Source organism: Phalacrocorax aristotelis, chromosome 21, assembly GCF_949628215.1.
Source record: "Phalacrocorax aristotelis chromosome 21, bGulAri2.1, whole genome shotgun sequence".
Taxonomy (NCBI): Eukaryota; Metazoa; Chordata; class Aves; order Suliformes; family Phalacrocoracidae; genus Phalacrocorax; species Phalacrocorax aristotelis.
Window position 1 is genome coordinate 2979350 of NC_134296.1, and position 12392 is coordinate 2991741.

A 12392-nucleotide genomic window follows, 5' to 3' on the forward strand; every position below is an offset into this window, starting at 1 on the left:
GCACGTTCCTGGCGCATCCCCAGGCTGCAGCCTGGCTGAGCGCTGGGTAACCTCCAGCCCCCTCTCCTAGAAGAGATTTTGGCCTCCCTTCCTAGCCAGGGCCTCACAAACACTCTGATGCTGTGTTCATTTACCCCACTGGAGCGTCTCATTTCTTCACTGCTTGACTTGTCAAGCACATGCATTTTGCCAACAAGCTGGTGATTTTTTTTTTTCTTTTGGAAGTGAACCTTCTCAGCCGGCGTTTCCGGAGATGTCCAACTGTTGACATTTTGCCAACCAGCCACCATGCGTCCCACCACCATCTCTTGCTGGCTACACCCCACCAGCATCTCCAGGGTCCAGTTAACGTGTGTAAAATAGTTTTGGAGAAGCAACACCAGTTACAGCAAACGGAACTGTAGGTTCAAGTTGGCAACAACCAGTTTTGGTGGAAACATCAGTCGCCAACCCCTGCTAAAGTTTTTCACAAGGCTGACAGTGCCCAGACCCATTCACAGCACAGCTGCCCCAAAAGCACTGCTGATGGGGCTCTAGATGACAGCCTGGGCTTGGGAAAGGGTCCAGAGCAAAGATACAAGGCAGCAGATTAATTTCTGCAGTGGTGCAAAAACCAGGCTTGGAAGGAAGTCACCTTTTCCTATCGGCCATGAAACACGATGCTCTTTCAGGACCTGTATCAGTGCTTGTCCACATAGCTACAAAATGCCACGTTTGCACTGTGTTCAGGCATCAGCTGCTGGGCAGCTCGGGCTGTTGCACTCTGGTTTAGGGGCTGCTGAGCTGGGGGAACAAGATCTGGGTCTCCACAGGAACCACCTTTGAATGAGGAAGGCTTAGATTCCCCAGTTTCAGACCTTCAACCCACAAGAAGTTGAATTTTCAACCTTGCACAGTCACGGTATTTTATTTCCTCCACTGAAGAACAATCTGAAAATATTGGTGGATATTTTCAGATTCAAAAACACACACATTGTTTCTTCCAGGTCACTAACAGTGCCTGGGCTTGCAGGTGTTCCTGCGTCAGACTCAAAGCACGTGTCTGATGATGAGTGTGCTCACTCGTTACTGTCTTTGTTTCTTTTCACATTATTTAGTCAGCTAATTATAAAAAGCATTACATGGATGGAAAGGAGTTAAAATGAGACCCAGCTTAGGGCATCTATGCAGCCTGGAACTACAGCCAGGCCTGATGCGGGCGGATATTTCAGCACACTCCCACCCTTAGTCACCAGAGCAACCCCACAGAAGACACAGAAGAGTACAGTGTACAGCGTATCTGCAATACAAGTCCATTCTCGAATTGGGGAAATGGCTCCGATTCAGAGCAGCGTGTCCACGCTTAGGGCCACTCGTCTCCAGAAGCACTTCAGTAGATGTTTAACCAGGAGCACGTGTTCCCGTGCTCTCTGCTCAGCACGTCTCGCTGTAAGAACAGAGCGGTCTTTACCAGCCAGTTTAAATCTTAAGAGAAGCATCAAAATTCACAGAGCAAAAATATCACATTCCCTCCCAGCGGACAGAAGAGAAGTGAACAGAAGACCAGCCCACACGTTCATCTGCGCTTTGGGGGCTGGGGGACAGTTTCTGGGTGTGTTTTGCTAATGAAGCCCCAGAGATGTCACAGCTTTTTGGCTCAGGGCAGGTTTTGAAATCCAGGGCCCGCTCCGTGGCCTTCTGTCCAGGAGACGCAAGAGATGCCGGCAGAGCACAGCCCTGTCTGCAATGCGCTGCTAGTGCCACCTTCAAAGATTTCCTTCTTTCAAATCCTCATGGTCCTCATCCTCCAGCTGCTCCAGTTTACTGGATTTCTCATGGATGATCTCCCCAGGAGTCTTCAAAAACCTACAATATATTTTTTTAATGGCACATCCAAATCCAGCCCCAAACCAGGCTGTAAATGCTGGAACCCTTGCCTTCATCAGCTGAGCTCTGGAGCTCGCCAGAAGGTATCTGCCATCCCTGGGCTTTGCTGGGGAACCCAGCTCTTCCTTTGCACCCAGGATGCACCAAGCCTGGGGAGACAAAGCTCAGCCTTCATCTAAGTTTAAACTAGTCCCAGGGAAGCAGCCAGCACTGAAAACAGGAGGCTCCTGTCCTGTTTGGAGGTGGACTTCAGACCTTGTGTCACTGGGGATGTTCCTGGGAGGGACCTCTCCAGCTTGGGCGTGCTCAGGGGCATTTCCTCCAGCACCAGCTGGATTCCTTGCAGGGGAGCAGATGGATGCTTGCCCCAGGGCAGGTTGCTGGCCTGCAGCCCTGGACCGTGCATCGGATGGAACCCAGAGCCCAGGCACCCAGCTCCTACAGGACAGAGCCCAGACACACACCCCCACTGGGGTGTTGTGTTTGCAGGGGAGGATCTTGCTGGATGAAACCACTATCAACATCTGGAACCCACTGCTTTTCTGTGCCGCATCTATGCCGTCCCAGGCAGCTCATTTCTCAAATCTGCTTCATCTCACCTGAACAACAGCTTTTGCCCTGGCTCCTTTTTGATGATGTTAAGCTTGTAGTAATGTCTGAGAGCTCGAGACATCTTTTCGTACGTCATGTTCATTCGGTTCTGGAGGGAGAAAAGAATTGGGGGGCAAGGGAGGTGGAGTAGCAGGAAGCATCAACACCTGGTTTTGGTCTGGCTGCAGCAGGACCACACGTGGGACATTCAAGGTGGTTCTTGGGCATTGCAGGCTGCAGTGGGGGTCTCTAACCCAGGCTTGCTTCTGGGTCCACAGCCATCATGGTTTGCTTTCCAGGGAACAAGAGCCTCCCTCTAATCACCAGGAGGCTGGCATCTCTCAGTAGCCCTGCGCCCACTCTGTCCCACCCTTCCCTGTCCCTCTGCCATCAGCTCAAGGGAACAGGTCACAAAGGTGACATGCAGAAGCCCAGGAATAACAAATTTGTTCTCAATTGCATTTACCTTGTGGTTCCCCCAGAGCTGGGCAAGTCCATTTGGGTTAACGACCCGGAAGACCTTGGCTTCCTTGTCTTCCCACTTGATGTAAGGCTCATAGCGGCTGTCAGAGAGGAGCTGGTACACGTATTCCCACAGCAACCTGCAGTCTGAGGGTTCATGGAGAATAAATAGTCACAGAGCTCCCACTAAGGCTCCAGTGAGTCAATCAGCAACAGGAGCACACATGTTAGCAATGATAATAAATATAAGAGCCCAGAGCTAATGCACAGCACTTTCATTGCTAGATCTCAAAACACTAGCAGGAACTACAGTTTTTCAGGTGGGGAAACTGAGGCAGGGAAGGACACACTGATATATAGAATAAATGGAAAGGAGACAGATGGGCAGACAGGACAAAGCACAATCTCATTTCCCCAGGGAACCAGGCTATAAAATCATATTTACCTGCAATTTTCCCATCCACTGGGGCCGAGAAGGCTGTAGGAAAAGAGCCAATGGGATCTGCCCTGCAGCTGCCCTCTGGGCTGTGATGGGAGAGGTTCAGTGGCTCTGAGCAGCTGTGAGACACAAGCTGTTCTACACAACCCAGGCAGGAGAAAACAGCAACCGGGGCAGCCTCAGCACTACAGTCTGTCCCTGAAAAAAAAAAAAAAAAAAAAGAAAAAACCCAAACACCCTGTGGTGCTTTATGGCAGGTCCCAGGAGATCTTCCAAAGCCCTGAAACAGGGACAGAAGGAACAGCCCAGGTTGGTATCAGCCCAGCCAGAGCAGGCAGGTGCTAAGGAAAGCCTGGGATTTTCCTAAGGCGGGAGCAGCAGAAGGCCCAGGGTGGTTAGAGGAGATGCTGAGCAGGGCAAGGGTCAGATACAGAAGAAAAACTAGAATAGGAGAATGCACAGGCACTCCCTTATAAATTGTTGTGGGCAAAGCTAAGATACTCATTATCTTACTCCTAAGCCAGCAGAAGAGCTCAGGAAATCACTCCCAGATGCACCAGCCACTAATACCAACCTACCCACACCCTAACTCCTACTAACCACCCCCAGGGCATTTATAAGCATTGCTGGCCCTGACCAGCCTCACCTGGGGCCTCTTCCCACTCCACCCATCGGCCCAGAAATGCTATTTAAGCTCAGCCCTGTTTCTTTAATCCTTTCCTGGGTGTACTGCAGGAGAACTAGTCTCTAGCTAGGGCTGTGCTACTACCTGGCTATTGACTCTCCCTGCTCCAGATCTCAATCTGCAGGTAGACTTCCTAGTGTAGACAGGGCCTTACCTGGTCACCATGGACCCCCGGTGCTGTCTAGCCCTGATTCTGACCAGACCTGCTTTATCACTACAAAATTCCTGGATGACCTGGACTGTGTTGGACCTGGTTGCCTTGCTCAGGTAGCGTGGGATGGGTTCAGCTGGCTGAGCTTCAAACCCCAGATGTGTGCAACCCACTAGCTGAGGGCAGGCTCTGCTTGATGGACAGCTCCCATTCTCCATCATACCTTTCTCTGTGCTCCTGGTTTCCCTGAAGGGTGAGTTCACCAAAGGGCTACACACCAGAGCTCTTCTTTGAGTTTTAATGTAATGGAGTATTTCATATAACACATCACCTGCAGGGAAGGAAAGCCTACTCAGATGATTTTGGATTATAGTCTCTCTCAGTTGATGTTGCTTAGACTTCTGTGCTACAGAGTAAGAGGTTATTCCCCATCCCAAAGCATCTGCAGTCCAGATGGACTAAAGGAAGGAAGAGAGTTGTCCTTGTCTCCAGCACCCAACTAAAGCCAGAGCTAAAGCCTGGTCTGCTGGGATTCATCCAGCCCCTCTCAGCAGCCCACAGCTTGTGCTGTACTTGGATGGTCCTCAGAAACACCCTTGCACTCAGTCTAACCTGAGCTCGGAGCTCGGTATCTGAAGTCATCCTTGGTGAGGATGCACAGGGCTTTGCCGTTCATTTCAAACTTGCTTTCGTCGGTTTGCCGAAGGGAATACTCTTTCTCAGCCCATCTTAGCCAGTGGATCACGTCATCCTTGCTCCACAGCGAGGGCTGGATTCCTGAAACCAGGGGCAGCCTCTGAAACAACTCAGTCTCCATCTTCAAAACTGCTGAGGGGCAGGGTGGGATACTAGTCTTCTCCATCACCAAACTTTCCCTCTATATTAAGCACTTACAGGTCCAAAACACCCCAAAGAGAGAAAATGAATGCTGATGACTGGTCCACCTTGTCCCCGTTGACAGCAGGGAATGGTCCCTGGGTGGGACACCACAGCTGAACCCACCATATTCCACCCTGTGAGAACTCTTTTTAAGCAGCATTGACTTGCCTAACATCTACTCACTCAGCCTGCCTGGAAGCTTGAAGATCTCCCCCTCGCTGATGGGCGCGTGTCTGGGCTGGGACAGGGGTGGTAAGGAAGCTGCGACGGCGGGGCTGGACGAGCTGACTGCCACTTTACCCTGGGGAAAAGAGATCAAACACATCAGTGGGAGAAAATTCCCAGCTCTGGACCTGCTTTTGCTTTGGAGATGCCTCCAACACAGCAAACACTGCTCAATCATTTCTAACTGCTTTCTCATAGCAGCATGTTGTGCTGTCTGCAGCTCTTCCACACTGGTTCTAGGTCCTTTGCCAGCCCCCGGGTGAATCTCTGGTTGCCCAAGAAGAGCATTAGTAGCCAGAGATCCCCCTCTCTTTCTCCAGCTCTTCTCTTTAGCAGAGGCACCTGCCTTCATCCAGGCTCTGGATGTGGGTTATCCGTCCCTGCTGGCCCATGGCTGCAGGGAAGTAGAAGATGAAGCCAAGACTGGCAGAGCCTGTGGTGCCCGTGCTGGCACCCGCTTCCTGTGGCATCCTCACGTGCTCATTGCATGCCCAGGGTTTTAGGATGGACAGTACTTCAGTTCTTTGGAGTTGTGAAAATACAGCTGGCAGTAATGCTTATGTTTTGTCTTAAAAACACAGCATGAAGAGATCTCCAGCTTCTGCCCCAGTGATCATTTGGGCATGACTGGAAATAGCAGTCCTGTGGTTTAGAGAGATGTCCTCTCATCTTGCTTCTGCCATTAAATCCCAACCTCTCAACAATTACGCATCCCTCTCGGCTGCTCACTGAGGAGCCCCTCCAGCCTCACCACCCGGGTGATACGGGCAGTGCTGGGAGGAGAGGCAGCCCCAGCACCTCTGCTGGGCTGGGGGGGCAGCGTCGCCCGGCTCTGCCTCCGGGCTCTCGTCCAGAGCGCGCGAGCCAGAAGGGAGCTCGGCTCCTGCTTTCAGCCCCATCTATATCTTGAAATATTACCGGCAGCCAAGCAGATAATGTTTCCCCTTAAAAACCTATTAACGTGAATCCCAGCAATTTCTCAGCCTCATTCTCTGGAAAATTAACAATTTTGCCTGCAAATAGTATTTTCTGAAGCGGTTGCCAACTCTGGGCACTTCAGTACAGCCTCGGGCAGATTTTCGGAGGTGGTTAGAGCAGCCAGTGCTCCTCGACTATGTGGGGGCAGAGGAGATAAGCCCCCCTGAAAATCAGGGGTGAAGAAAATCACAGCGTGTGCTGACAGAGCAGGTGGTGGTTGGACACATCTTAAATGCAAAGCTGGTGTCCCCAAACCCGGGAGCGTGGGAGAGGGGAGCAAAGCGCTCCATCCTTCCTGGGGAAAATGCTTCCCTGCAGTCCCGGGGGAGTTACAGCAGGAGGAAGGCATTGGTTTGGTGGTGGGTGGTGGGGTTTTCTTCAGCAGAAGGATGAGTGTTAATTTCTCTGCTAATGGTGTAAAATCGCTGGTTCTGTCAGGGTTCTTGGTTTTAGCAAAGCAAGCAGCTGCATAATATTGTATGAGGAAACCAGGGAAACTCCAGTATAAACTCTGAACAGGCTTGATAGCAATGAAAACTGCGTTTCGGATTCATTATAAGCAATAAGCTATGGGGAAAAATAAAAGTGAAAGAAATTAGCCATGGTTTTTTTTGTCTAGAACTCCTCTAAAAAGGTATTTTAGTTTTCTCCCATCGATGTGACTCACTTACAGTGAGATTTTCAGTAAAAACAGACCGAAGTGTGATATTTTTCTTGCTCCTAAAGATTTCTAGGGCATAAGAGATGCATTCTTAATTTTTATTACTTTGTACTGATTTTATGTCCTTGCTTTTTTTCCCCGTTAAGCTGCTTTCCCGCGTTTCTGAGGCGGCATTTCCTCGCTTCAAGAGGAAATATTGCCCTTGGGAAAGGTTCGAGTGGGAAAATGGGTAAAGGGGGGGTGGAAACGAAACCCCAGCCATGGGAGAGCGGCTTCGGGCTCGGTCCCAAACGGGGGGGGGGGGCTGGAGCCCCCCGGCTGCTCGGGCTCCGGGAGGCCGTTCGGAGGCCGGGGGTGTGTGTGTGTGTGTTACACCCCCCCGCTCCGGGGCATGAAGCCCCCGGTGGAGACCGGGGAGCGGGCTGGGGGCGGGCGGCTCTTACCTGCATCCCCGGCGGCGGAGGGCGGCCGCCCCCCGCAGCGGTGCTCGGCGCTGCCCGGGTGCCCGGCGCGGGTGGGTCCCGTCCCTGCGGCCGCTGCGGCTCCGGCGCGATCCTTCCGGGAAACGAAATCGAAACGAGCCGGAGCCCCGGGAGGCAGGAGAGCGGCTGGGTGCAGCCGTGCCCCGTCCTGCCCTACCCCGGGGCCGGGGGTCCCGCGTCCCTCCGGAACGGCCACCGCCTCCACCCGGGGGATGCCCCCACATACACACGCACACACACACACTGCCGGGATCGGGACGGCGCCGGTGGCCCGGGGGTCCCCGAGGACCCCCGTCCTCCCGGGGGATCTTGTTCCCCACCTCCCCGGGCATGGCCACGGGGGTGGACGCGGCGCCGGAGGCGGGAGGGGTCGTGTGACACGCCGCGGGGTGGGGGGGCAGCTCGAATATTTGCTTTTCTCCCTTTTCTCCACTGGGACCGGACAGGGCTGCTGCGAGCGGGACCGGGGCGGGGGGTTGGTGCGGGGGGCCATGGGAGGATGCACACAGGAGGACGCCCAGGCGGGTGCACGGAGGAGGGGACACACGGGTCCGTGAGCACCGGGAGGCGCGCTGCGGTGCGCGCGCACCGGGCGGGGACAGGGGCGCGCACCGGGCGGGGACGGGGAAGCGCACCGGAGCCAGGCGCGCGCACCGGGGCGTCCCCGCCCCGCTCCCCTTCTCTCGATTCCCATTGGCTAGCCGGCACTGCGAGCGGGGCCAATCGGGTGGCGGCGGGGACGGGGCGGGGCTCGGCGGCGGGGACGGGGCGGGGCTCGGCGGCGGGAGCCCGCCCTCCGCCCGCCTGAGGGAGCGGCCTCGGCGGGGACGCGGTGAGTGAGGCCTAAAGGTGGGGGTGGGGGCGGGGGCGACTGGGGGCCTGTCCTTGCCCTGCGTAGGGTCTGGGGTCACCCGTGGAGCCTTCCCGGCCCTCCGTGGACCTCCGGGTGGGGCTGTGGGGACCCTTCCCAGCCCTCTGTGAGGCTTTTGGCGCCTTCCCGGCCCTCGCTGTGCGCGGAGGGTGGCTTGTGGGCCTGGGGGCGCCCGTTGTGCGCTGTGTGCTCGGGGGAAGGGGGGCACCGCGGCGGCCGGGGAGGCCTTCCCGGTCCCCTGCGGGCGTTGAGGAGGATGTCTGTGGGGCCCAGGGGATGTCCGTGGGGTCACAGTTGGCCGCATTGTTCTCTATGGGCTTTGGAGGGGCCTGTGGGGCCGGGGGGGTGCTCTTCCCCTGGGGGCGTTTGGGGAGGTGAGTATGGGGCCTTCTTTGTGCCCTCAGAGGAGGGGCCGGCTATGGGGCTGGGAGTGCCGCCCCCTGCCTCGTGTTTACCTGGAGAAGGGCCCTTTGGGGCCTCTCCTACACTCTTGCCTGCGTTTGGCGGGGGACGGGGGCTGTTACCCCTCGAGAGAGTGCTGCATCCCTGCATCTCTGGCGTGTCACCCCTTTCCCCTGCGCTGTGTAGGAGGCCTCGGGGCCCGGGCTGTGCCCAGTGCCCTTTGATGGGGCTGCTGCTTGTGACCGCCACCCCCGGAGCGCGGAGCGGGGCGCTGGTTGCTCACGCTGCCCTCCTACGCGCGTTCTGGGGCGGTAGGCTGGTGCGTTATTTTTCTTAAGCATGTTTTTAGTCTGGAGGTTACCTTCCCTTTCACCCCTGCATTCTGGCCCCACTATGCTTTGAAAGGGAGGAGGAGTTTCTAAGGGGTTTTCCCCTAAAGGGGTACAGCAGGTGAGACCTCAGCCTGCCTCTGCTCATAGATGCCTTTTTGTGTTGTGACTCTCCCCATCCCTGATCCTGCTCTCCCTGTACTGCCTTCTCAGTGACCTTAGGCTTCTCAGGGAAGGGGTAATAATAATGCTGACAATCTTGGGCATAAACCTGGAAGGCTGAGAACACACCTCTGTAGGGAGGAGAGTGTTTTGAATTACTCTGCTAGGATGGCTGCAAACCCAAATACTGTTGTAGCAGTAGGTTATGGCTTTAAAGCAGAAGGTTTACCTGTGCTCCCTGTGCCTGCATTATCCTCACCACAAAGTCACAATCCTTCCTGCTGCCATTAGCAGCAATCACAAACTGTTAACTGGAAGGAGGTTGTGTCTGGGGAGTCACCAGAAAGGCACAGCTCTCCCTTTTGAGGTGTGTCCTTGTTTACCCCGGTGCCCGGACTGTGGGTCTGCACTGCTGACAGTCACCTGCATTTAAGGGTTATAAATACTTCTGCCTCGGTTCCTAGAAGCATTTTCATTGATGTAAGCATCGAAAGAGTGAATTAGTAGGCTCAAAAACTGTGGGTTAGTCTGTAAGCAAAGCTTCTTGCAAAGAGTTGTTAGTTATTCTTCACACTCAATTTCCACATGCCTTTATTACAGTGGAGCAATTTTATTTAGATAAAAAGGTTACTTTTTTACTAAAATTAATTGATATTGTTTACAACTTGTACGTACTTCTGTTGCTAAGAAAAATGCTAAAAGCAGCCTGTACAGCTTATACTGGTGCAATTGTCCCTATTTTCTGTAATAACATCCACATTAGAGGGTCTTCTATGGTCTGATCTTATGGTTGAAATGGAGCAGTTTATGTATACTGATCCTAAGTGAAACCTGTGCAGAAGAATGTGTCCAGATTTATTTCAGCTTATCTTAAAACAATTTAAGAACAGGTTGAAGTAAGTTACTCTTTCAAGGAAATAATAAGTGCGTGCCAAGTTAGCTAAATTGGTGGTTTTTTCAAGATAGACTTACCTGCAGCGTGTGAAATGCTTTTTGATCTCTTTCAGCACTGTCTTTTGCTACTAGAGTTGAAGGGGATGAGTTTTCTGTTCGATTTGGGATTAAAAGGAGGAGTGATCTTTCTGGTAGGCATTCACCACATAATTTTTTTTTTTGGGAGCTTTCTGTTTTGTAGTTATCCTGTATAAAGTTGAGCGGACTTCAGTGAGCCAAGCCAAGATGCAGGTGTCTGCCTGGAAGAAGCTGTAGTCGGAAGGACCAAACTGGTTATTTATACAATTCTCAATAGTGGTGAGAAACAAGTTATAGCAAAGACATTTGAGCTGTTTGATGTAGATTGCATGTACCTACAGGCAGAGAAAGTGGTTGGGGTTTTGGGGGTTTTGTTGGGGTTGTGTTTTTTTTCTGGAAAGGTTTTGTGACACTTTTTTGAGTGGAAGGTAAGATAATCATTCCAGACCCTCAAAAATAGGAAGCCTCATCACTGGTCATAATTGTGCCAATAGAAATGTATCATCCAAGATCCATGTGAATGTGGCCAGGTTTGTTGGATGTGGCCAGTATAAAATTACTCAATGTTACACTTTATTTTTCTCTGCTCAATAGGTAGCTTTCCCTGAGCTATATACATAAGTCATCTTTGTTTCCTTCCCCAGAGTATTTTTAACCACAGAACTGAGAAAACATCTTACTTTATCTGATCTGATCATAAATTTGATCTTACCTTGGTCTTTTTGAGGTGCCTTCATATCTTGGCATGTTCAGTCTCGTCTACTCCAAATCCAAGAGGTTTCATAACTACTCGCTTTGAGTTTTCTGTTCAGGATATAGTAACATTTTTTGTGTGTTGATTCAGTCTGTCTTCCCAGGTCATGAGAAGTAAGAATCATGTCTGGTTTTATTAGTTCATGCTTTCAGCACAAAGTGTGGGGCATGCTAGGATGTGTTTGTCACTCGACCTCATCTTGAACTCATAGCATGTGCCCATGACAGGCAGCCAAGCGTTTAGTTCACAGTGTAGCAGCGTAGTCAAAGGAAACAGAGTATAATATTGTTTGAAAGTAATGCTTTTAACTCCTATTTAAGTACCTGAAGTACCTGAAAACCCGTAAGTAGAAAATTTGAGTGTAGAGAGAGGTCAATAATACTTAACCCTTTGTAATGAATTTGCTGTAAGACTTCAGTGCTGTACAGCAATGAACACACCTTTGTCCCCGTTTGCTGAAAGCTGTGATCATAAAGGAGTATTGGCCAAGCTGTAGGTAGTGGTGGTACTGCATTAATAATTGCATCACAAAGTTGCAGTCCTGTTATGAAAGTCGCTACATGATGACAGGCCAACTCAGCAGCCAAATAACTTGTGAAAGGAGACTTTCAGAGCTACCTGAAATAGCGCGTCCCTGTGCAGTCTCTCTTAGTTACATGGTCTTGACAAAGATGGTGTCAGAAATGCTTCCTCCTACCAGAAAGTAAATTCCTGTTTAATGAATCCGAAGTGAGCCTCCCTAAAGCCTTTAGCTTAGGAACAGACTCTGGGACTGCTGCTTTCTGTGTAAAGATCCCAGAGGAATATGTAGATAATGAGCTCTTTCTTTACAGGAAAAATGCTGAATTGGTGCCTGCTGATAATGGCAGCTTCAGCTGTCTACAGGATCCCTTGACTTTTAAATGAATTGCTTAATAGAAAGTAAATTTAGCTAGATAAGTTCATTACTGGCTAATTTAACCCTTATTCAGATAAGCAGCACAATAAATACTTTTCTGTGGGGAAATGTAAAAGGCTGGGGAGCCACCACCATTTTTAATTCCGCTTTAGCTCTAGTTATCCTATTTATGAATAATGATGAGTTCAGAAACTACCAATTTGGTAAAATTAACATTTTCTGTAGAAGCAATGTGACTGCGATATCTGTTTTTTGGGGGACTTGGCCAGACTGCTGATGTAGGCCCCTCAGACTTCAGGTGTCTGATCCCAACATCCCCTCCAACTCCAGCATGACAGCTGGGCAGAGCTTGTGGGCCGTCTTTTACCGAGGTTAGTAGAATTTTGGGTCCCTCGCTTTTGGACAGCCTTGCCATGTAAATTACTGTCCACTGTACATACTCCCTGTTCTGAAAAATTCCCAAACTTCATCTTTTGTCCCGTAGCCCAGGCTGATCCTGTCTGCATTCTGAGGAGCTGAGTTGCCTTCCAGTGCCTGTTTCTTACCACTGTTTGTATAGAGAAGCTGGGACTTGTAATCTAGACT

General features: G+C 51.6%; 2 protein-coding genes across 6 annotated transcripts in view; one reads left to right on the top strand and one right to left on the bottom strand.

Annotated features, from left to right (window-relative positions):
* Nucleotides 1-220: 220 nt before the first annotated feature.
* On the bottom strand, nucleotides 221-7507 carry ETV7 (ETS variant transcription factor 7). Of its 3 annotated transcripts, XM_075115658.1 has the most exons (8): nucleotides 7381-7507; nucleotides 5257-5374; nucleotides 4807-4971; nucleotides 4418-4525; nucleotides 3365-3556; nucleotides 2924-3066; nucleotides 2466-2566; nucleotides 221-1845 (listed from the first exon to the last, which is right to left on the bottom strand). In XM_075115658.1, the coding sequence occupies exons 1-8, from the start codon at nucleotides 7384-7386 to the stop codon at nucleotides 1746-1748; spliced, it is 933 nt and encodes a 310-aa protein (XP_074971759.1). In that variant the 5' UTR covers nucleotides 7387-7507; the 3' UTR covers nucleotides 221-1745. The 3 variants fall into 3 exon arrangements, with proteins under 3 accessions (XP_074971759.1, XP_074971761.1, XP_074971760.1); XM_075115660.1 differs by lacking the exon at nucleotides 4807-4971; XM_075115659.1 differs by lacking the exon at nucleotides 4418-4525.
* A 664-nt stretch (nucleotides 7508-8171) lies between these two features.
* The window catches only part of KCTD20 (potassium channel tetramerization domain containing 20), a 30826-nt gene continuing 26605 nt past the window's right edge, over nucleotides 8172-12392 (top strand). For 2 of the 3 annotated variants that reach the window (XM_075115803.1, XM_075115807.1), the window contains exon 1: nucleotides 8172-8251. The gene's annotated coding sequence lies outside the window, so the exon portion shown is untranslated. Of the gene's footprint in view, nucleotides 8252-9935; nucleotides 10435-12392 lie in introns of those variants that run through there. The other variant, XM_075115804.1, reaches the window with a different exon arrangement.